At 38.4% G+C, this 23,434-nt stretch overlaps 1 protein-coding gene across 1 annotated transcript; it reads left to right on the top strand.

Moving 5' to 3' along the window:
- The first annotated feature begins 3,390 nt into the window (after positions 1-3,390).
- On the top strand, positions 3,391-21,791 carry LOC127453660 (keratinocyte differentiation factor 1-like). Its single transcript, XM_051720223.1, has 4 exons — positions 3,391-3,619; positions 8,009-9,024; positions 10,228-10,317; positions 20,231-21,791. The coding sequence occupies exons 2-4, from the start codon at positions 8,028-8,030 to the stop codon at positions 20,281-20,283; spliced, it is 1,140 nt and encodes a 379-aa protein (XP_051576183.1). The 5' UTR covers positions 3,391-3,619; positions 8,009-8,027; the 3' UTR covers positions 20,284-21,791.
- Positions 21,792-23,434: the final 1,643 nt, after the last annotated feature.

Consider the following 23,434-nt stretch of genomic DNA (forward strand, 5'->3'; position numbering starts at 1 on the left):
GTGCACAAAGCAAGGTCCATAAAGACATGGATGAGCGAGTTTGGTGTGGAAGAACTTGACTGGCCTGCACAGAGTCCTGACCTCAACCCGATAGAGCACCTTTGGGATGAATTAGAGCGAAGACTGCGAGCCAGGCCTTCTCGTCCAACATCAGTGTCTGACCTCACAAATGCGCTTCTGGAAGAATGGTCAAAGATTCCCATAAACACACTCCTAAACCTTGTGGAAAGCCTTCCCAGAAGAGTTGAAGCTGTTATAGCTGCAAAGGGTGGGCCGACGTCATATTAAACCCTATGGATTAAGAATAGGATGTCACTTAAGTTCATATGCGTCTAAAGGCAGATGAGCGAATATTTTTGGCAATATAGTGTATATACATATATAAACCGATGGTTGATATCAGTGATTTATATCGATGGTTATAGCCGATGGTTTTACTTTCATGCATCCCTAGAGATAATATTTTAATCATTTATTTTGGCTTTAGTACAATAACAATATAAAAGCTAATTACTTAAATTGTCTTTATAATAGCATACTTACATTTTACCTTAGTTTTTCTCTGGTCTTTAGATACAAAAATACATAGCGACCTTTATATATTTTAGGACGGGGTCTTTCATGAGGTGATTGTCATATTTGGGGGTCCTTGGCAATTAAAACGTTTGAAAACCCCTGTTTCAGGCAATTGAGGTATACACTTTTAAACTGAAATAAAAGAGTTTTTTTTACACAATATTTACTCAATTAAATCAGCCAGTGACGATAACCTCAAAATGCCCAAATATCAATTCATTTATCAGTTTGCTTGATATAACGGTATATAACTACATGAGACCGCACTTTTTCCAAAAACTAGTGAGCTGTCTCTGTAAGCAGCGTTTTAAGGCACCTTAGAAGGCAGCTGCCTGTGTAGGCTGTAGTCAACAAGGCAGCTAGTAGGTTTTTGACAGAGCCAATTACAGCATCTACCCTCAAATCAAAGAGCAAGTTGTTGTCGTGCCAAATTTTCTAGAATGTATGAGCAGACCTGTAGATGCACTGAATGACTTCTCATGTGTAACTAACACAATCTGACTGAATTACAGTCTTTGGTGCGGCCCCCCACATTCACTGCTACAGATTGTGTCCTCAATATGCCGTTACGGCTCATCTCACCGCGGCCTGAGGAAAGCAGGGCGATGAAGAGGGTGTTCAGGGGAAAATGGGGCACAATGAAGGGCACATAGTGAATGTCTGTGAGTGCATATGTGCTCGCCGGAGCTGTGAACTAATGACTGTAATTGGTCAACACCAGACAGCCATCTGTGTCTCTGCTTTTGGCAAACTAGTATTTAGTATGTGTGAACTATGTAACCTTCAGAAACATGTTTTTTAATCTCAGTTGCTAATATTATTAAAATTGCATTGCATCACTTTTATGTTAATGGACTGAGAAGTGTGTAAACGCTGTTACTGACGTTACTATTTAACTACGATAACACTATAAAATCACATCTATATACATAAGCACTGCATATTACATCAACAAAACCTATTAAAAGTTAAATTCAAGTGTGTTGTTTGTGCATGTGATTTTAGTTTTTGAGATAACCAAGCATGAATGACATTTATAGCATGAAGTAAACATACATTTTTTTTTACTACTAATGAACCTTTACTTCACCCACCTATTAGTATTCAAGTTTCATGTAATCCAATTTATTTATTATATATCTGCAGCTCATATCAGCTGATGTCATTGAAAAATAATCTGATAATTCTTTCTAAATTCTGTGAGACTAAAAACACCTTAATATATATATACATATATATATATATATATATATATATATATATATATATATATATATATATATATTTTTTTTTTTTTTTTATTGTTATTATTTTATTTTTATTTTTTTATTGATGGAGCAAAATAATTAGTTTTTTTGTCTATTGTTTTAAGTAAAATGCAGCTTAAAAAAAAAAAAGGTGGTGCAAGTAGGTATAGCTGCAGTCTGGAGACCTCCAAATGGGGGCGGGATCTCCACAATAGGGCGTGGCTACTCCAAAAGGGGGCGTTAAGGTTAGGGGAGGGGTTAGGTAAGGGGCTCGCTATTTCTTTAATGGCAGTTTGGAGCTCACGCCCCATTTTTGGAGCACTGTCTGCAGCTATATCCTTCTCCACATGGGGTTATAGTGATATCATGTAGATATTGGGACAATAGTTATGAAGAAAAATTTGTCAACTGATGCAAATAATTTTGAGACAGCAAGATGCTTTTTTTTTTTTCAAACACATTTGGCATCTCAGGTATTGTATGAACAAATTAATCTCCATTCATTGTGATTAGACCAGCCAATGTGAGCCCACTTTGAACATTTTACATAACAATCTATTCACCTCACTTGTGTTTTATAGGGGTCTTTAGCACCTGCAACAGGTGGGGGCTTTTTACCCCAAATACCATCCTTTCACTTATTGGTCAGTTAAAACTTCTGATTTAATGACTTTAAACAAAACTGAAAATGATAAATAAGTATTTTGTCTCAAAATAAATACATGCATATATTTGCAGCATTTTAAAAAATACTAAAAATGAGATCAAATTGCCTCGAAATCAAACTTTAGACATTACACGCAAATATTTCATGGATCAGGAATATTTTCCAGTGTAAAGTGACGAACAGGTGTTTAGGAAAAGCCTGTTGTCATTTTTGTTGCTATTTAGTGTTTTGAAAGAAAGTAAAATCAATGGAGCTAGTTGTACCCTAATATTTACCTGCGATTAATGGTAAAATCACATCTCTATAGACTTAAACAATGCATGTCCCTATTGCAAATGTGAATAACTGATACTAGATCAAGAAAACCTGTTAAAAGTCCAATTCAAGTGTGTTGTTTAGTTTGAGCATGATGTTTTTGTTTTGGGGTAATAACCAAGCATGAATAACATTTATAGTATAAAGTAAAGATGCATTTTTTTTAATTACTAATGAACCTTTAATTCACACACACACACAATTGTTATTATTATTATTATTATTATTATTATTATTATTATTATTATTATTATTTAACAATATGCTACTACTTTACGGATCATTCTTCAGATATTGTAATCTCTGCAGCTCATATCAATGTCATTGAGAAAAAAATCTGATAATTCTAAATTCTGTGAGACTAAAAAAAATCAAAAGGTTTTTTTTATTGATTAATTTTTCATTGGTGTCCTATTAATCATGATAAAAATGCGGATGCACGATTATATGTTACGAAGTATCTTAGAATACAGAAACGAAACAGAAAACATTGCAGGATTTCAGCAGCACATCCGTCTGGAGCCGTGACGTCACTGCTTACCTGTCAGGTGGGCGTTAGATTTACCTGTAGCCGCAGGTAAAATACGAAACACGGCAGGAATGAAGCTCACCAACCGAAGCTTTACTGTGAGCCGATTCTGGGAGAGCGTGTTTCGCGACGAAATCTCTACATTTCACTCGTTTTCAGTCAATGAATCAAAGCACAGATCGATGAGGTGGACATTATAAGGCGTCAAAGGGAACTTATTTCACACTCGGACGACTTCCGCGATCTTGCGCTCAAAACACTGAAGATTCCGTCCGAGTCTATGCGGTAAGTGTGACTCTCTGACGATCTCGATCAATCCGGAGTGTTCGACTTCACGCTTGTAGTGATTTTCAAAGCTCTGCAACCCTACATAATGCTCTGAAGTAGATTAATATTGTTTTTAATAGCCATAATATACAGTCGAGTACAGTAAGAGACAGTTAAGACTCAATGGGGTGATTATATTAGTAAACCCTTTGAATATATTGAACAGGACTGACAAACTACCAACATGTCAATACAAGCAACACATATGAGGCCATCTGTTTAAACCCCCCAAATAAAGTGTTTGGGACTGGACTGAGCATTCCTTACAGGCCTGCATCATGTCCAACTTGTTTAGCAACCTCCAAAGTACTGATATACCCACATAAAACCAATGCCACATAAGAAACCACATATTCAGGATTTGGTGGGACCAAATGTAGGATAGAAAAGAAATTGACACCCATGTCAGTCAATATTGGTGCGCATGAGTCCCTGTCAATGTTTATGGTGGCTATATTGCCCCGCAAGAAAATACACTGTAAATAAATGTCTGTATATTTAACGGTAAAAGACTGCAAAAATGCTACAGTAAAAAAAACGTTAATTTGTAAATGAGCATTTACCTTAAAATATATGGTAAAAAATTATAATATATTTAAAAAAGTCAATGCATGCAATTTTACAGTACAATGTTGTACAAAATTAAATTTTTTACATGTAAAAAGTGTGATTTTACTGTATAATTAACGGTAAAAATGTATATTATGTTTAACAAGAGAGTACATGAGGGGGCTTGGGTAACTCAGCGAGTATTAACGCTGACTATCACACCCGGAGTCGCGAGTTCGAATCCAGAGCGTGCTGAGTGACTCCAGCCAGGTCTCTTTAGCAACCAAATTGGCCCGGTTGCTAGGGAGGGTAGACGTCACATGGGGTAACCTCCTCGTGGTCGCTATAATGTGGTTCGCTCTCAGTGGGGCGCATGGTGAGTTGTGCATGGATGCCGTGGAGAATAGCATGAAGTCTCCACACGCACCATGTCTCCACGGTAACGCGCTCAACAAGTCACGTGATAAGATGCGCGGATTGATGGTCTCAGACGCGGAGGCAACTGAGATTCGTCCTCCGCCACCCGGATTGAGGCGAGTCACTACGCCACCACGAGGACTTAGAGTGCATTGGGAATTGGGCATTCCAGATTGGGGAGAACGGGAGTTTGTGTGAGTGACACTGAGCACTGTCTCGACATGTTTATTGGTTTATTGCTCTTGGAAAGGCCACTACTGATGAACTTCATGTCATCATGTGCTTTTCTGTAAATATTACAGTAAGTAACAATACATTATAAAGTGAAAAGCAGATTTTTACAGTGTCAGAAGGTATTAAGTTTATACCATTTAATAATATAAACGGTAATGCACCGTAAAATATACAGGCATCAAAATGACATCCCGTAAAGCCTGAAGCGTGGTTACCGTATTTTTTTCAGTGAATTTCTGGCAACCACAGCTACCAGTTTTTTTTTTTACCGTAAATTTAACAGGATTTTTTTTACAGAGTAAAAACCAGACCTTTTAACAAGTTTCAATACAGTTGTTGGTATTTTTGATGTCTTTAAGGATCTCCTCATACTCTCTGTCTTTGATAAATGATTAATGACAATTGCCTGTTTTACTTACTGTCCATATCCGGCATTCACAGTTTGAATGGCATGTTGCTCGCTGAGAATTGGTGTCCAAATTTAGAGAAAACGCATCTCTGTAGACAAAGAACACAAACCAGAGCTAAACACTGAGTAGTATGAAAGGTGAAGTCACAAGGGAGTGTATTTCCAATGCATGTAAAAATTTGATGATTGAGTAATTCATCAACGAGTGTTACGTGTGATAGCGAGATCAAGATTTTGTTGCATTTGTATGTGCAATATAATCTTAAAATGGCTATGCTGCTGTAACTGATACTCACGTATTTTAGACTTGCATAAATAGCCATTCTATCTATGTAATCTGGATACAGATCAGCTCACTCTTAAGGTGTTTTGAAATGCTTCAACACATGTAAACAAATGTATATACAGTACATCAGTGGAATAATGCTGATGATAAACAGTCCATTTCATTTGTCATGAGAGCTTCCGTTGCATGTTTGTGGTGTGTTTCTGTTACATCTCCAGTGCAGTGAACTTATTATTGCTTCCTTGAAGCAATAGTTTGCCCCACAATCAATTTTTGTCATCATTTACTCCGCCTCATGTCATTCCAAACCTGTATGTCTTCCTTCCTTCCAGGGAACAAAAAAGAAGATTTTGCTGTTTTTGGAATGTTGATTTATACCATCAAGCTCAGGAAAAAAAGCATTATAAAAGCAAGTCTTTTGATGTAATATGATAGCTTTTTGTGAGGAACAGACTCAAATTTAAGTAGTTATTCCACAGAAATATTCCCCTCTGGCATTTGGTGTCAGTGACCCATCCAAAGACACCTTTGTTTAATTGAACACAAACGTTAAAGAGATTTTAAGAGAGCTGCAGCACTGAATTATCAGTTCTGGCTTATGACTTCAGTGGATGAGTCATATGGACTACTTTTATGCCATGTTAATTTTCACACAGTTTTTATTTTAGTAATAATTTTTGTCAAAAATGTCCTTTAAGTTCAGTCAATATTTCGTCATGTCATCTACATTAATTTCAGTCAATTTTACTCTGAAAAAAAGGCATATTAAAGTTGACAATAATGGAAAAAGCATGCATCAAACTCCAACAGAAATTCAATATAATGTTTTGAAAAATGTATACTTACAATTATTTAAACATGTATCAAACATATTAAAGATGAACATGCAAAACAAACAAGACAAAACTTGTGAAACGTTACTCCGTTGTGAATGGCTCATGTTTAGACAGTCTAAGATATTGCATTACATGTAGTGAATTTAAGGAAACGGCGTCTTCACGATGCAAGATACGCATTCTGATTAGCGTGTAACTTAGTTTAAGTTTACCTGTTCATTCGCTTCATTGTCTGTGCAGATGTATATTGTAATATTTGGTTTATGTTGTGGATATATTGATTAATGTCATATATAAATAGGGTGCATTTGAATGATTTAATTAACCTTTTAGTTAGGTGTTGAGCTCTTTTAGCTCACGCAGGGAAATCCCCAATATACTATGACTGGATTATTTAAATTAATTCTTTCTACTTTTTCTTTCTTTTTTTTTTTTCTTTTCTACCCAATTTGGAATGCCCAATTCCCAATGCATGCTAAGTCCTCATGGTGGCGTAGTGACTCCACGTCTGAGACGTCAATCCACACATCTTATCACGTGGCTTGTTGAGGGCGTTACCGCGGAGACGTTGCACGTGTGGAGGCTTCATGCTATTCTCCGCAGCATCCACGCACAACTCACCACGCGCCCCACCGAGAGCGAGAACCACATTATAGCAACCACGAGGAGGTTACCCCATGTGACTCTACCCTCCCTAGCAACCGGGCCAATTTGGTTGCTTAGGAGATCTGGCTGGAGTCACTCAGCACGTCCTGGATTCAAACTCGCGACTCCAGGTGTGATAGTCAGCGTCAATACTCGCTGAGCTCCCCAGACCCCCTACTTTTTCTTTCTTTAACCTCCTGAGACCCCTGCATGACTGCTGTGTGCATTTCCCATTCCCCTTTTTGATTTGTAACTAGTAGCACCTAAAGCTGATTTGCTGCCTAATCAGTTAATGGCTTCACTGGCAGCTGTTTTGAATGATTGGAACTCTAAGTAACTGGTCTCCTTTGTTTCATCCTGCCGCCGGATACAGTCTCCGAAGGCAGCATTTTCCTGGTTTCGAACGCAGCACCGGTTTCGTGGTCACGCCCAAAAAATCTGTTGTCCTCTATTGTGGTCTGAGGTTTGTAACCACGATAAATCGCTCAAATGTTTAAAATGGCATATCAGATGAAACTAGAGACTCTAATCTTTTGAATCAAACATGTTTCAATGTAAAAACGTAATTGGGTTTCTAACCAGATGTAGTTTTGTTGGCATTTCAACCAAACACAAACTCCACTGCGATCACTGCCATGTTGTTTGGTCACATGACTCCGTGCGTTGAAAGTTTAACCCTTTACTGACAGCACAGAGTCTCCTGAACTGAGATCAGTCAGTTTAAATGAAATTAAATTATGTGTTGTGTATAGCAAAGCCAAAATACAACGTCCACGCATGTATTTCACGCAAATATTTTTGTCAGAGTCAGAGTAATACAAGGGTGAGTAAATGATGACAAAATGACATTTTTTGGGCAAACTATTCCTTTAACTCAGACTTTGGGTACCGCTTACACAAGATGTAAATCATGCCTATGAAGCAATGCTTTGTGAAATTTCTCTGCACTAAGAATATATACGTTCCTGCAGGTCCTGAATGTTGTGAGTTATGCCTGGCCACAGCACAGGAACACATCACAAGATGCGTCCTCACAGCTCGAGCCGTTCGAGGGCTGATGGCTACAGGCAAAGCCGCACCACGCAAGACACATACAAAGAGCACTACAGCGAGCAGCCTCGCAGCATAGATGCACAATTTCCCCGTAAAACCCATCCTCACTACGCCAATGGCCGAGCCTCAGAAACTCTAGGCTTCATACCAGGCTCTGCAGACTCGCCGCAGGGCACTCAAGCCTGTGGTTCTTGTGCGTCCCTGGGCTGGAGCAGTTGTAAAGCTCTACTGTGTTGCATTCTCACCTGTGGGCTTTACGGGTCTCGCAAACCTTGTCTGCCACCCAACGAGAGCTCCACTGATAACCCTTTGAAAGCTGAGCCTGAGCCACGGAAGCCCAACGGTCTGGCGCTGTCCAACCCAACATGTGGCGTAGGCCTTGAACCCAGCAAGCCGAGGCAGCTCCCCAGCTCTGGCAGCTTCAGGTATTGCGATGTCTACATCGGCGGTAAAAAGGTGGAGTACACCGTCAACTCGGAGGCACATCCGCGACGGACCAGGACAGCAGGGAAGGGAGATAGCCAGAGGCCAATCAGCAACACCAGCATCTACTCAAGAGAGGACTTGGATCTAGATGACCTGGATGACGGTGGCACTGATATCGACTCGCTGATCACGAAAAAGCTCCTGGAACTTTATAAAATGCACCAGATCGAGCAGCTGGCCAAGTGCACGTCTGATTTGTCATTCTCTCGTAAAACCAATGAGATCAGTGACCTGATCAACAGCATCGCTCAGGACTATAACTTAGAAGAGCAGGAAGCAGAGTGTCGGTTGGTGCACGGCGTAATACGCATCAGCACCCGCCATAAGACAAATAAAGGTAAAGGCAAAGACAATAAACCACAGGATGCGATACAGCATGCTAACGGTAGGAGGGATGGAACGCTGCCTGATAGTGGCAATGAGACCATGACTTTCACCTTTAGTGATGGTAAGATGTCTTCATCTATGACAAGTCTCTTGATTTAGGCAGAGTTACATGTCATTAGAGCTCAACAGTGCCAGCTCTCTTTTTCAGCCGTATTGGTTCTGGAATTATTTTTCCCGTTCATTTTCTATATTGGGATTTCATAAAATCCTTCTTAAAAAAGTTGTAAGTCATGAACCAAACCAACCAGCTATGAGGTGAATCACAACATTACAAACTTTGATTCGAAGCGAAAAAGGATTTGAAAATCAGGCAAAAAGACAAAGATACAAGACTGTGTACTTATCGTCTTTAATGAGAACTACAATCCCATGAAGCATTGTGAATGACGTAATCAAATTAAAAACGATGGAAAAATATAAAACTATTCATTTAAAGTATAGAAATACAATATTTAGATTTTAGTGTGAAATATTGAGATATATACATATATAGAATTAGTTTGAGTGTTGGGAGAGCGACTCATGGAAGTGGGCGGAACTGCAGAGCTCTTTTGATGCACTTTGTTTGACCAAACTCTGATTGGTGGAGTGTTTCTCTTCAGGATCATGGGTAGTGTTGTTTTTCATCAAATCAATTTATCGTTCACAATAATTCTACTATGGTAATAATGAATGGGAATTATACTTCTGGAACCAGACTGTTGCACTCTACTAGAGGTCGACCGATAGTGGATTTTGCAGATACCGATAACTAAGGTGGTGGAAAAGGCTGATAACCGATTAATAGGCCAATAGATTTTTAAAATCGATTTATAGAAGGATCAAAGATTTATTAGTCTTTCCTTACTATAACGGGCATGGACAATGAGGCTACAAGAGTCCAAAATGAATAAAATCCCAAAAGCAGTTTATTGTGCAACCAAAATTCCAATAAAAATCAGAAAAATTCAGATTTGGTGCGTAATGCTGGACTTTTTACTATAAACAAGCCCAAAATACACTGGACTCTATTACAATGCTCTATATGTAAGTATTTAACAAATTAAGCTTTTTATAGCTTGTATACTTATCACAGGTTTATTGATGAGGAATCATTTTTAAAAAAATCGGAAACTGTTCGCAGATTTTGCCGATAACCAATAGTTCCAAAAAGCAACTATCAGCACCAATTAATCAGAAAACCGATATATCGGTCTGCCTCTACACTCTACAGTACTTGACTAAAGTTTGAATGCATACTGACAATATTTCATTTCTCTCGAAGGGGAACCCGAGATGCAAGTGTCAGAATCGACAACCTCAGATCTGCTCGCCCGAAATATTCAAAATGAAATGAGAGGCTACAGCGGGAAAAGTAAGTGTCAAAGTTTTTTTTTTTTCTCATAATTTCTGATGCAGTATATTTTTTACACATTTGACAGATAGATCGTTTAAAATAAAACAAACAACTGGCATTGCATTCGAGATACTATATATGTTTTTATGCTCCCTGGAAATCGAACCCACAACCTTGCCATTGCTAGTGCTGCTAAGATGTTCCAGTTACAGCTACAGGTTCTCATATCACCCCACTGTTGTTCTTAGATTCTTAAGAGGGGAACACGAAAAGGTAATTAACTGCCAGCCCGCAGTGCCACGTTAACCCTGTCTTAGGGTATGAACATTGTGGAATGTCACCCTACGAATGGGGTATTCTTTCGCTCCGGTGTCCTATTGTAATAGTATCATTTCTAAACATTTTCTCACTCTTTTCTACTTTCCAACTGGCATTCCTGCCTTTGATCTGCCCTCTAAAGAATAATGCCCTCACCCACCCATCCCCTCTCCATAATCTATAGTCGTCGGGCCTAAAGCTTTTGACTGTGAATACTGAAGATTCTCATCTCACCTCACAAATGGTTTTGAGGGGCCTTCGCTCGCCTCTAAGCAGTTTATACAGTATTACACCGTATCAGTTCACATCTACCTGTCCTCAAATAATGGTGGTGCTCTCAACTTGTGTGACGGTCTCACTTTTCTTTGAAAGTTTTGTGCTATTGTGTCTCTGTATGCTGGAGATGTGTGGAAATGTGGGGTGTATTTTTACAATGAATATGAAGATGAATGACTGGAGTGAGATATTTGAACACTTAAAGGGATAGTTCACCCCAAAAATGGAGAAGCCTTCCATGATTTACCCAACCTCATGCTGTTCACCTGTATTCACCCATATTACTTTCTTATGTGGAACACAAGTGATGTTAGTCAGAATGTTAGGGACTTGTCTCCATTCTTCAAAATTTCGCTTCTTGTGTTCTACAAAAGAGGAAACTCATACAGGTTTTGAATGACAATTTCTGTTTTATGTATTTATTTATTTATTTTGATTAACAAACTCTTTAATTAGGGGGTCCACCAATAAGAACATTTTTGGCCAATTTTAACAAAACAAAAATATATAAATATAGACGGGTACGCATATTTTGCCACTTACCTAATTTTGCCATCAGATCACCATTTTTGCTTAGGAATTATGCTTTAAAAATGCATTATTGTTCTAACAATAAATAATTTCCATTGCACATGGATTTCATCTGTTAAACACATGACGAGCAAAACATTTTAAAGAGAGCCACAATGAAAGATAAATACAACATGATGATTGACGTGGGGGAAAATTTTATTTTGCACTTCTGTTTTTGCAGCTCTAACAATTGAACTCACGTTTTACATACTATGACAAATTCATATGATACATGTGATTGACATGCTTAACTTTTTCTGATTAATTTTGGTTGGTATTTCTTTCATTAAACACATTTTCACCTCTCAAAATTAAAAATAAAAGGAGTGTCGATCACTTTTTACTCTTGAGATTTATATTACACAAGGACAAATTATTATAAACATTAGACAAAGCAATACATTTACATAATTAATTATAAATAAACCATCGGTTTTTCATATTGCCATTTTCATGCTTATGTCTGTTATGCCCATGGTTTTAATTTGGTCAATATTTGGCTAATTCGCCATGAGTTCCCTCAGGAATTTCACCCTTGAAAAGGTTTTTAACGAAGTCAATCCAAATGTGATTTTAGAGTTTTTAGAAAAAATGGATCTTAAACATCTTAAGTTTTTTTTTTTTCCTACTATTTTAACCTGGTTTTTGCCATGACAATAGCCATAAAAGCTGTCATGACGTTAAGAAACATATGAACGAACAAACAAACAAACCCTCAGGAATTTCCTATGGGTTTTTAGAAAAGGGAAATTCAAATTACGAGTATGAAAAGACCTGTGGTGAAAATTGCATGCAAAGACTTCACGTTTTGTACTAGAACATAAATTACACACAGTTGTGGATTTTGATGCATCGCTATTTAAACTCGCGATACCAAGAAAAACCCATTGCTTAAGGACTTCAATATTCGACCATTTCATAAAGCATGTAGCTCACATGCTGATGGTAGCTGTAGTCCTTAATTAGCATTGTGATAGCAACATGCATGTTTAAAAAACACACAGTAGCTTCAAAATTAACATTTGATGTATGATTGTTTGCAATTCGGAATGTTCTAAAACCATGTACCAGTTGTGCAAGCACGTATCTCTCCGCTCGCAGGCGGATTTACATTTATTCATTTTGCAGACGATTTTATCCAGAGCGACTTACAAAATGAGGAAGGATACAACGATACCGGAGATTGAGGAATCCACTCGCAGTTTGGCCGGTAAATTTGTTACTTTTGTATTCCAAGAATGATCTTTGGTTGCCCGCTAACGGGGTAAGGGAAATGAGCAAATCAAATGACAAATAAACTTTCATCTCAGTGGAAAACATAGCTCCACAAGTTTATCTAGGACACATAAAAGATTTTCCAGAACTCATCTGGTGGCACGTACGTAGAAAATCCGCAAATATGTGGAACAAATTCACAATGTTATTTTTTACTTTGGTAACACTTTACAATAAGGTTCCATTTGTTAACATTAGCAAAAATAAAATAAAGTGGAAGAAAGATATTTTTTGACATTTATCATTATTTATTATTGTAGACATTATTGTATGTATTTAAGGCTACGCTCAGATTAATCCAGATACATTTGAAAATGCAGTTTCGTGTTAGAAACGCTCTCCCACACTGCCGTTTTCAAGTGTTTTCCAAAAGTTTTTAGTCCACACTGAAACATATGAAAAGCAGTTCCGATTAAACTTCCTGTCACCTTTGAAGAAATGCAATGTGAAGGTTGTACAAAGTAACATTTATCTTTAACAACACTATCAAAGTGGATATCAGGCACAAAAACGCCGCTATAACACGGGCCTCCATCTTGGTTGTTTTGAGTTGAATGGATCACATGTGTCACATGACAACAAATACATCATTACCACCCCTGGAGTTCGCTAGTTCGAATCCCAGGGCATGCTGAGTGACTCCAGCCAGGTCTCCTAAGCAACCAAATTGGCCCGGTTGCTAGGGAGGATAGAGTCACATGGGGTAACCTCCTCATGATCGCTGTAATGTGGTTCATTCTCGGTGGGGCACGTGGTGAGTTGTGTGTGGATGCCACGGTGGATGGCGTGAAGCCTCCACGCGTGCTATGTCTCCGTGGCAACGCGCTCAACAAGCCACGTGATAAGATGCGCGGGTTGACGATCTCAGACGCGGAGGCAGCTGGGATTCGTCCTCCGCCACCCGGACTGAGTCGAATCACTATGCCACCACGAGGACTTAAAAAGCACATTGGGAATTGGGCATTCCAAATTGGAAGAAAAAGGGGAGAAAATCCAAAAAAAAAAAATAAAAAAAAATCCGTCATCGTTTTCAGATATCGCTGTCAATCTCTGCCAATATTAGTTATTTATCTGCAGTGCAAGTCATGGTTTAAGATTAGTAAATTAAGTAAGTGTTAAGGGTCAGTGTTTAAAGATTTTCTATGAACTGTATGATTAATGACTAATGTCTTTGAAGTTCATCCTGGATTAACTGCAGTAGTTCACATAGACGCATTGTCTTTTGTTAGTTTGCTGTTGAAGGCTTTTGTTGGCAATTAATTGATAGTCTATGTATTCCATTATAAGAGTGTAGTCCATCAATAGACAAAGGTGATGATCAGTGAGGTGCATCGCAGTTCAACCGGCAGGTCATTTCGGTGAGGTTCGGTGGGGTCTATCCTAAGTCCAAGGTTCAGGCAGTGGCATATGAAGTATCCGATGTCTTACAGTTGGAGTTGGCATCAGTTCATCCTCTGAAGTCCATCGTAAAAGACTGAAGTGATGTCTGGCTGGCACCAGCTGTATTTAGTCATCATCAATCAGAGACACGTAGCAGTGGAGTCCGACACCAAGCAGCAACGGAGCTGGATCTGGCTGGCTCTGGTGACCTCGGTTGAGACAGGGAAACAAGCAGAATAATATTAGTGTAGATGCCATTCAATTAATTGCAGAGTTATAGATTATGAGAAATGTTTCTGATAAATGTTTCTGGTTCCGGCAGACCTAACTAAAGCAGCCTAATTGTGAGTTGATAAATTAGGTGTATGTCTGGTTAAATAGATGAGTCTTTAGTCTAGACTTAAACTGAGTGAGTGTGTCTATGTCCCGAACAGTGTTAGGGAGACTCTTCCATAGTGTAGGAGCCAAATAGGAAAAGGATCTACCTCCTTTTGTGGATTTTGATATTCTAGGAACTATTAACAAGCCAGAATTTTGTGATCTTAATGAACGTGATGGAATATAGCGTGTCAGAAGGTCACTTAAGTACTGTGTAGCTAGACCATTCAAAGCTTTGTATGTAGTTAACAGAATTTAGCCATTGTAATGACGATAAAATTGGGCTAATATGATCATATTTCTTGGTTCTAGTCAGCACTCTGGCAGCTGCATTTTAAACCAATTGAAGTTTATTTACTGAACTTTCTGGACTTCCTCCCAGTAATGCATCACAATAATCTAGTCTTGAGGTCATAAATGCATGAATTATTTGCATGAATTTTTCGGCATCAGCAACAGAGAGCATGTGTCGTAATTTAGCAATATTTCTGAGGTGGAAGAATGCTGTTCTACAAACATTTGTAATTTGATTTTCAAAGGACAGATTGTTATCAAATATAACACGTAAGTTCTTCATTTAGTCATTTAGCAGATGCTTTTATCCAAAGCGATTTACAAATGAGACGCATAGCAAGCAATTTGTCATACAAAGTTTAACAACATCTGCAGTTTAGGACTGCCAAGTTCTCACAGTAGCTTTAGTATTAAAGATGCTAGCACAGACATTAAGTGCATGTTGAGTTCAGTGGTAAGTACAATTAGTGTGGGTTGGTTAAGTGCTCGTGGAACAGATGTATTTTCAGCTGGTTCTTGAATGTTGAGAAGGTAATTCGCTGTAGAAGACGATGTAACTGTACATCCATCAAGAGTCAAATTATGTTTTAGCAGCTTATTTTTAGAGGTTTTTGGTCCAATAATTAGTACCTCTGTTTTGTCAGAATTGAGTAGAAGGAAATTTCTGGCCATCCAATCTTTGATTTCATTGATACATTCCGCTAATTTGGGTTTATAAATAACAGTGGAAACTTATTCCACAATTCCTGATAATATCCCCCAGGGGAAGCATATATAAGGAGAAAAGTAGAGGCCCTAAAATTGATCCCTGTGGCACTCCATACTTAACTTTTGTTTGATTTGACAATTCCTCGTTTACACAGACAACGTGGTAGCGATCTGCTAAATAGGACCTAAACCATGCTAATGCAAGTCCACTAATGCCAACATAATTCTCCAGCCTATTCAAGAGAATGTCATGATCTATGGTGTCAAAGGCAGCACTACGATCTAAAAGCACTAGAAGAGAAATGCAGCCGCAATCAGATGATAAGAGGAAGTCATTAGTAACTCTGATAAGTGCAGTCTCTGTACTGTGATGAGGCCTAAATCCTGACTGAAATACATCATATATACCATTTCTCTGTAGAAATGAACATAGTTGGGAGGACACTACATTTTCTAGTATTTTCGACATAAATGGGAAATTTTAAATTGGTTTATAATTAGCCAATTCTCCAGGATCAAGCTGTGGCTTCTTAAGCGGTTTGATATCTGCCATTTTAAAGTTTTTTAGAACATGTCCTAAGGATAGCGAGGAGTTAATAATATTAAGAAGAGGTTCTGAGATTACAGGGAATACCTCTTTTAAGAGCTTAGTTGGTATTGGATCTAACATACATGTTGTGGCTTTTGATTTTTTGATAAGTTTTGTTAGCTCTTCATGACCTGTGACAGTGAAGGATTGAAGTTGCACGTGAGGAAAATTATGAGACACTGTTTTCTGAAGTACTGTGACAGATGATTGCATAATTCAAATTTTATTTCTGATTATTTCAGTTTTATCAGTAAAGAAATTCATAAAGTCATTACTATTGTGCTGCAACGGAATATCTGGTTCAGTCGAGGCTTTATTCCTAACCAATTTAGCCACAGTACTGAATAAACACCTAGGATTGTTGTGGTTATTTTTTATGTGTTTGCTAAAATATGCTGACCTGACAGCTTTTAGTGCCTGTCTGAAGCTACAGACACTATCCTTCCATGCACCGTGAAATACCTCTAATTATTATTCTTCCACTTGCGCTCCATTTTCCAAGCTACTCTCTTGAGAGCATGAGTGTGATCATTGTACCATGATGAGGGGCTTTTTTCTTTAATTTTCTTTAATTGAAGGGAGGTGACACTCTCAAGAGTGCTAGAGAAGACTGCATTTATATGTTCTGTTATTTCATCAAGTTCTTCTAAACTTTTTGGCTTACTGAGTATGTGAGACAATTCTGGAAGATTATTAGTGAAGCTATCTTTAGTGGTCGAAAGAATAGTTCTACCCGAACAATAGCGTGGTGTAGATTGAGTGAAATCAACTGATCGCAACAAACGAGAGACGATGTAATGATCCGAGATGTCATCGCTCTGCTGTAGAATTTCTATAGTATCAACATCAACTCCATATGACAGAATTAAATCTAGCATATGATTATGGCGATGCGTTGGTCCTGTCACATTTTGTCTGACTCCAAAAGAGTTGAGAATATCGATAAATGCTAATCCCAATGTGTCATTTTCATTATCTATGTGAATGTTGAAGTCACCAACAATTAAAGCTCTATCTACAGTAACTACTAGATCTCATAGAAAACTGCAAATTCACGAAGGAAATCAGAATACAGCCCGGGTGATCTATATACTGTAGCAAGCGCAAAAGACGACAGATAATTTTTATCTATATCTGACGGTGTCATATTAAGCATTATTAGTTCAAAAGACTAAAATATATCCTGTCCTCTGAGTAACACCAAAATCTTCACTGTAAATTGTAGCAACACCTCCTTCTCGACCCTTCGGATGAGGCTCATGTTTATAACGATAACCTGGGGGAGTAGATTCATCTAAACTAATATATTCATTTGGTTTAAAACAGGTTTCAATCAAACAGAGCACATCCAAACTGTGATCTGTAATAATTTCATTTACAATTAGTGCTTTGGTTGAAAGAGATCTAATGTTTAGTAGCGCTACATTTATATGATGTTTATCTTTTTTTATTTATTTATTTATTATTTAATAATTTTTTTCTACATGATTTAGTGAAGGGTTGGTGTTTGGTAGTTCGGGGAACAGACACAGTCTCTAAATGATATCTAGGTGATAGTCTCTATGTGTTGTAGTTTATGTGACCTGTGTGACGTCTCAAGGCAGCTAACAGATGTTCGGATTAACCAGTTTGTCTGCTTCCTGACCTGGGCCCCAGTTAGTCAAATACTATCACTATTAAGACTATGTGCCAAATTACTAGAGAGGAGAGCGGCACCTTCCCTGGAGGGATGGAGTCCATCTCTCTTTAGCAGGTCAGGTCTACCCCAAAAACTCTTCCAATTGTCTATGAATCCTATGCTATTCTCCAGACATCCAGCCATTCAGTGACACTAATCTACTATAAACCTCATCACCACGATGAGCAGGGAGAGGGCCAGAGCATATTACAGTGTCTGACATCGTTTTTGCAAGTTCACACACCTCTTTAACATTATCTTTAGTGATCTCCGACTGGCGAAGCCGGACATTGTTAGTGCCAACATGAATAATAGTTTTAGAAAATCTGTATTTAGCATTAGGCAGAACTTGTTTATTTGATCTGATGTCAGATGCTCTGGCACCACAAATGCATTTAACAATAGTGGCTGGAGTCTTTATTTCTATGTTCCTTACAATAGACTCTCCTATAACCAGAGCTCTTTCAACATTATTCTCAGTGGGTGCATCACTGAGTGGGGAGAATCGATTGGAAACCCTAACTGGAACGGCAGAGTTGTGTCGCTTTGTGAGCGAGTATGCCACTGAGACGTCACCCAAACGCCCTGCTGCGGGGGCTCTAAAGCCGGAACCAAAATGTGTGTGTTGCTCGCTGTACAACCGCATCCGAAACAGTATCTACCGGCTTCTCTTTCTCACTGACCTCCACTAGCATTCGGATGCATGCCTCTTACTCATCAACCTTCTCTGTCAGACTGACTAATTCCTTACATGTAAATCCCTCACTGCTGACGGAAGAAGCTATAGTAAACATGTGGCATGCAATGCAGGAAGAAATAACATGAGCGGATGCCATGACTTACCGCACTTGTTTGTTGTTGTTATGGTTGTTCTTGAGCGGCGAGGGTTTGAGATCAACGTGGTTCGATGTGGTTCCTGATCAGCAGATGTTTGAGATTGATGCAATAATCCGTGTAAAACACAGAGAAAACGAATGCATGCAGTCGAGACTCGAGATGTAGACAAGCGGAAAAAAGAAAAGAAAAAAGAAAGAAACGTGTGCACGCAGTAAACTATATGCAGTTGAAACAGTAGAAAAGTGGAAAAAACCGAAGCATGCGGTAAAATGGCAAAGGATAAAGAATAAGCAATGCTAAGCAGGCTAGCAAGCTACAAACACAGACTCGTGCAACGTGCCGGCAGTATTTACCTCCACTAGGCCTTTATCACACGTTCATCTCAAATACTTAATCTAAACAGACCTACCTCACCGCACAGTCATTACTCAGGGATGAAGAAAAACGATGTCATGTTGTTTTATTATTTTAATCAGGATGTATGCGAGCAGGGCACACTTCAGAGTACAAGTACGTTTTTTTTATTAGATGAATGCAAGAATATATACAAACAAGAACAATTACACATGAAAGAGCATTAGAACAAGACAAGGATATACAGTGTCACAAAAAAAAAAAAAAAAAAGTATATTCCAAGTAAAGATTCTACAGAGTATTTACGATGATAATGATCACATTGCTCTCATGTACTTACTTACTTATAATCTCCATGTATGACATAAGATCCATTTAAAACATTTCAAATAAAGAAACCTTTCCATCCCAGAGTCCGTAAACGTGGAGTTATGTCCTTGTGGTTTAAGTACGATGATTGGGGAAGCATCCACTCGTGAGTTGTGACCGAATGCAATGTAAATAAAACATAAAGATGAAAATGTCCCAGTGTCTACAACTGTATTATATTCATAATAGTGAAAACGACATTCAAACACTTAAACGCTGTCTCTTCGGACTTGAGTTGAGCACAATAATCCTCTGGAAGTGAGCTGAACAGCACGCGCAGCTTCTCATGAACTGGGAAATCTTTGCGCTGATAACTGCCTCGCAGGATACTATTACACATTAAAGTGATAGATAACACATATGGTGAAGTGCTGTGTTAATCCAAAGAAATTATTAAACGTCTGATGCTTACTGCCAAGTGCATCCAAGTTGGCTAAATTTATTTAGAAAAACTGCAGTCGTCCATAGACCAATCAGTGAGCGGATGTTTGGTTACGCTACTGTTCGGAGCCGGATGTGACGACACGCGGACTGTGATGAAGGCCTCTGGTTTATCACTTCCCCCATAGATAATACTTAGTATAACTATTGCACATGCACGTTAGCGAGTTGATTGACATGCGATGTCTGTATCTAAAAGGTGATTGGCTCTTTTAACTGCAAGGCGGGATTTCCTTTTTACATCCGTCGACCATTGGGCGCTCATAGCTCCTTGGTTGAACGCTCCACTTTCCCCTATTAATTTTAATAGAAGTGGGCCATCTCTGCTATATAATCTCTGACTGCTCTATTGCAGAAAAGTATCACTTATAACATTTGTTGAATGCAGAATTATACTCCGTATGCAGTTTGAAAGCTTGCAATAATTGCAATAATTAAAAAAATATTCTTTTCCTCCACAGATTTTTGCTCCAGCTCAGCCACGGATTCATCAGGAGCGCCGTTATTGCACTAACACCTCTTGCTGTTTCCTCTCCAATATTAATACCTACTTAGTGTTCACTCTGTCCATGTGCTCCTCCCGTATTTCAGTGAAAGCAGTGATTATGCTGAGGAGACTCTGTGTTTGTCTGAATGGCCAAAGACTGCTGTCAACCACGCATGTTCTGTTGTGGTTCTACAGAGTGTCTAATGTTAAACATGGGAGCCTGCTGCAAAAAAAAAATGTTGTAGGTCGACTTGATGGTTTTCTTCCTACTGCACTCACCAGAAGCCATATGGTTAGTTACAAAAGGGACAAGTTTCCTGACCAAATCTTTGCTATCTGGTATTTATTTGCGTTTGTTTTAATTTACTATCAAGTCACAAGAGTCGTCCTATATGTGGCGATGTATCCAGTGAGGATGTTTGGTTTAAGCACTGATTAATGGCAACCATGAGACGCTATGGTGCTGCTATAGATCAGACTGCTTTGCTGTGGTAGCCCGTCCTGCAAGTGTCAACTCAGAATATTTTGTATTCCAATGTTGCTATTTTTCTTAAATATGTAATGCAATTTAATGTTGTTTTGGTACTGCTCACTTTATGACAAGACACCCATATCTTTATTGTGGAATATTTGTCAATGTTTTACAATGCTTTGTAAAGATTTTTTTTTTTTATCTAAATAAAAAGGGAAATTTCCCTGTTTTTCTGTTCTTTTAACCATTATTTTTAAACGGTATCTGCATCCTTTTGTCTTTGATATAGTGTGCATGTCAACTTTTAGAACACAGTTTTAGCTGCATTGCATAACATATTTACACTTGTATGTGTTAACCACAGTAAATCTCTCTCGCTCTTTCCTGTGCATTATTTTTCTCGGAAGGCTGCATCGGTGCCTCCTCCCTCTGTTTCCCTCAGGTCACTGTGCTATGAACTTGTTTGGCTGGTTTGACAGAAGAAAGGAAATAATATCCTAGTGTTTGTTGGAGTTGTACATTGCGGAGGAGGGGCAAAACTCCAGTGATAATTCCCCTCGCAACTGTCCTCTTTATGACACCATGCGGCCTACCGTCACACTAGCTACTCTATATTTTATTTTCAGGATATGCCAAATAAAGTTTATAGTAATTTAATGGAAGTTATCCAGGATAAACTTTCTGTCAGACATGTTTACAAAACATTATTTTCATAATTACCTCTCTGTTAATATGTGATCTGTGTTAGGATTTTGCTAAGTTGTAGCACTTTGCATTGACCTGTGTCAAAACATTTCACATTCCAATTCATTGTGTGTTAAGAGCACAATGGCAAAATGGTCTTTGAATTAGATCTGAACTCTCTCTATGTCTAACGAGTGATCACACTGGTGATTTAGCAGATGTAGCTGCTGTATTTGCATTATCTGTTTTGTTTTTTCATGTGAATTTATTAATAGTCCCCTCTATATTTGTTTTTACATTTTCTACCTTGATGTATCTTAGGATTTCTTCATGGATGGCCCATTCTGTATATTCTTTTGATATATTAACCAAGCTATTGAACCAGTTCATTGTTTACAAAATGTAATAAAATTATTTCTTTTTTCATTTGTAGTTTTGGTTTTCAGTCCATTATGTGTGTGTAGCATTTCATCCTTGACTTTACAAGAAATGAAGGCTATTTTCAGAATAGCATACTACTTTTCTACTTATACTATTTCTGCAACATGTAGTATGTATACTGAACTTAGTATGTGGATTATATACAGTACTGTGCAAACGTTTTAGGCACTTGTGAAAAATGTTGCATAGTGAGGATGTCTTCAAAAATAATTAAATAGTTTTCATTTATCACTTCATGTCATACAAAGTCCAGTAAACATAAAAAAGCTAAATCAATATTTGGTGTGACCACCTTTACATTTAAAACAGCCCCAATTCTCTAGATACACCTGGACACAGTTTTTCTTGGTTGTTGGCAGATAGGATGTTCCAAGCTTCTTGGAGAATTCACCACAGTTCTTCTGTCTATTTAGTCTGTCTCAATTGCTTCTGTCTCTTTATGTAATCTCAGACTGACTCGATGTTCTGTGGGGGGCTGTGTGGGGGCCATGACATCTGTTGCAGGGCTCCCTGTTCTTCTATTTAATCTGTCTCGATTGCTTCTGTCTCTTTATGTAATCTCAGACTGACTCGATGTTCTGTGGGGGGCTGTGTGGGGGCCATGACATCTGTTGCAGGGCTCCCTGTTCTTCTATCTATTTAATCTGTCTCGATTGCTTCTGTCTCTTTATATAATCTCAGACTGACTCGATGTTCTGTGGGGGGCTGTGTGGGGGCCATGACATCTGTTGCAGGGCTCCCTGTTCTTCTATCTATTTAATCTGTCTCGATTGCTTCTGTCTCTTTATGTAATCTCAGACTGACTCGATGTTCTGTGGGGGGCTGTGTGGGGGCCATGACATCTGTTGCAGGGCTCCCTGTTCTTCTATCTATTTAATCTGTCTCAATTGCTTCTGTCTCTTTATGTAATCTCAGACTGACTCGATGTTCTGTGGGGGGCTGTGTGGGGGCCATGACATCTGTTGCAGGGCTCCCTGTTCTTCTATCTATTTAATCTGTCTCGATTGCTTCTGTCTCTTTATGTAATCTCAGACTGACTCGATGTTCTGTGGAGGGCTGTGTGGGGGCCATGACATCTGTTGCAGGGCTCCCTGTTCTTCTATTCTAATCTTTTCTATTTGCAAAAGTAATGTTTGGGAGTCTAACATTTATATTTCCTATTGACACACTAAAGCTGAAGATATAAATAATCATCTTAAGACAAATACTTTTGTGAAACATCATATGTGCCTAAGACATTTGCACAGTACTGTATATGTATGAAATTGCCGGATGACCGACTGCATTTGCCAAAATGTACAGTATACAGCAGAGCAATAATAAAAGTAACTTTTACATATTATTCCCCTCAATGCAATACCCCTGACCTTATATTACTATTTTGATGAATAAACTGAAAGGAATGTACATGCTGTGATTTTTAATGTTGGTTTCCGGTTTGTTATTTGTTCAGTACGAAAGGAACAAAAGAAGACACCTTAACAAAATTCCCCTCGTAATATTTTTTTTCACCGTGCGGTTCAGGGCTTCCATATTACTTTGCAGATAGTGAATGGTAGTGGTAATATATATAGTGGAGTA

The sequence above is a fragment of the Myxocyprinus asiaticus genome, chromosome 16 (genome assembly GCF_019703515.2).
Source record: "Myxocyprinus asiaticus isolate MX2 ecotype Aquarium Trade chromosome 16, UBuf_Myxa_2, whole genome shotgun sequence".
In the NCBI taxonomy this organism is placed as follows: Eukaryota; Metazoa; Chordata; class Actinopteri; order Cypriniformes; family Catostomidae; genus Myxocyprinus; species Myxocyprinus asiaticus.

Coding starts and splice junctions, on each gene's coding strand:
- LOC127453660 (XM_051720223.1), top strand. CDS start 8,028: ATGCCTGGCCACAGCACAGGAACACATCACAAGATGCGTCCTCACAGC. Junction 9,025..10,227: donor GACTTTCACCTTTAGTGATG/GTAAGATGTCTT, acceptor TTTCTCTCGAAG/GGGAACCCGAGATGCAAGTG. Junction 10,318..20,230: donor GAGAGGCTACAGCGGGAAAA/GTAAGTGTCAAA, acceptor TTTCCTCCACAG/ATTTTTGCTCCAGCTCAGCC.